The sequence below is a fragment of the Asparagus officinalis genome, unplaced genomic scaffold, assembly GCF_001876935.1.
Source record: "Asparagus officinalis unplaced genomic scaffold, Aspof.V1 AsparagusV1_Un775, whole genome shotgun sequence".
NCBI classification, from domain to species: Eukaryota; Viridiplantae; Streptophyta; class Magnoliopsida; order Asparagales; family Asparagaceae; genus Asparagus; species Asparagus officinalis.
This window is the reverse complement of record NW_017973034.1, coordinates 26,822-28,677: the sequence shown is the minus strand read 5'-3', so window position 1 is coordinate 28,677 and position 1,856 is coordinate 26,822. Positions and strand designations below refer to the sequence as shown.

General features: G+C 43.2%; 1 protein-coding gene across 1 annotated transcript; it reads right to left on the bottom strand.

The window, feature by feature from the left end:
- Window positions 1-887: 887 nt before the first annotated feature.
- LOC109828158 (sister chromatid cohesion protein PDS5 homolog B-like) lies at window positions 888-1,642 on the bottom strand. Its single transcript, XM_020395188.1, has 2 exons — window positions 1,051-1,642; window positions 888-973 (listed from the first exon to the last, which is right to left on the bottom strand). Exons 1-2 carry the CDS (start codon window positions 1,640-1,642, stop codon window positions 888-890), a joined length of 678 nt encoding a protein of 225 aa, XP_020250777.1.
- Window positions 1,643-1,856: the final 214 nt, after the last annotated feature.

Genomic DNA, 1,856 nt, shown 5'->3' with positions numbered 1-1,856 from the left:
TGAATAAATATTCCAAAGGCGTGAATCAAATTATAAAACACATTAAAGACATGATGTACCAAGTGGAGTAGTAGTTGTGGTGATTTGCTCTTCCACAGTTGCCTTCGACACTCCGACTTCGTGAACAAGTAGGGACGGATCAGAAATTGCAACGGGCTCAGTCTCAGCAGTATCATAAGTCGGAGGAACAATAGCTGGCGGTTCAATTTCAGCCGGGGGACCTGTCAAAAGTAGGAAACCCAGGCCTTCAGGTTGGTCGGATGCACCAATGATAGTAGACGCATCAACTTCAATAATAGGTCCTACGACTAAGATTCTTATTTAATTATTAAAATGAGAAACAAGAGGTTAATTGAAGACCTAAGTTTGAAGGTACATACCTTCTGATGTACCTACTTTAGTTGAACCAACTCTATTAGTTGCTCCTGTAGTAGCAGTAGGAGCTTGGTCTGACAGCAGATCGAAAATACGTTGATGGTCATCTTCGGAGATATTAAGATTGAAATCATGCTCGCTAATGTCTCCGATCTCCACATCATGAGTAATTTCCTGGTCTCCTGGCTCATTTGCAGGATATCTACGGGACAGAAAGACCCATCAGTACATACGTAAGGGTATGAATGAACCAAACTGAATAAAAAAATTACCTCCAACAACAGCGGTGGGATCAACAATATTACTACCCGCATCCACTTCCTTTAGTTTAACTAAAAGAAGATAAAGTGCACATTTTAGCAGAAGACATGTTCTGATTCACTGATTTCTTGGAATTGCCCTCCAAATGAGAAAATATTTGTACCTGTGTCGGCGGTCAGCGGGGTCGATGTAGTGACAAGAGGAATAACGGTGTCTATACCGACGGGTTCTTCACTCATCGCTCTATGCACCTATTGAGTGAAACTTGATTCATCAAAGTCCATTAAACTAGGGGATGAGGGTTCGGGCACAATTTCTCCTTCTTCTTCTTGCCCACCTGCGACAAAAAAAGAATAAATAAGATTTTATATTCGAAAATAAAATAATGAAAGAGCGACAAGAATGAAATTTTACCTCCTTCGTCAACCGGAAGGTCTTGGGTAAACTCCTCTTCAGATAAAGGGGGGAGTTTACGTTGTCGATGGACAGTCTTCTTAATTCTCTTCAATAGACGAGCATCTCTTGGACCCTCAGAACTCTCATGACAAAATTTCATGCGTAGTTTAGTTCCTTGAGAAGGGCGGGGTTGAGCCTCGGAAGAAACAGGAGATCGGGATCTCTTCCGGCTAATGAGCGGGGTGACATCTTCCTCCTCCTCTTCTTCTTCTTCCTGCACAGGCCATCTGACAGTCATCTTGTTAGAAGATGACAAAGGAATAGTCTTCTCCTTCATCTGTATCGGCTTTGAAGGAGCACCGAGTGATTTAGGTGGAGAAACCCGATGAGTTCCGTGGGTTACGGGAGAAGGAGGAATATCGGTTTCTGCTTCACCTTCGGTCTCATCCTCCTCACTAGACGTTTCAAATTCGTCACTCTCCTTTGAATTAGCTATCTGCTTTCCTTTACGGGAAGATGTAGTAGGCTCTTTTCCTCTTCTAGAAGGTATAACTCTTTGGACTACAGCTTCCGCTTCTAGTTTAGAAATCTTCTTCTTCGTAACGGGCATGTTGGCGGCTAATAACCATCGGCAATATAGAAAAGTCATTTGAAGTTTAGGTTCAGCAATGGGCAAGCTAAAAGTAGTCCCGGTTAGGGCTGAGCATGGTTCGGTCCAAACCGAAAAAACTGACCGAACCAAACCGAACCGATTCGAAAAAATCGGTTTTATGAGTAGGGCGGTTCGGGTCGGTTTGAAAACTTTTCAACCCGAACCGACCCGA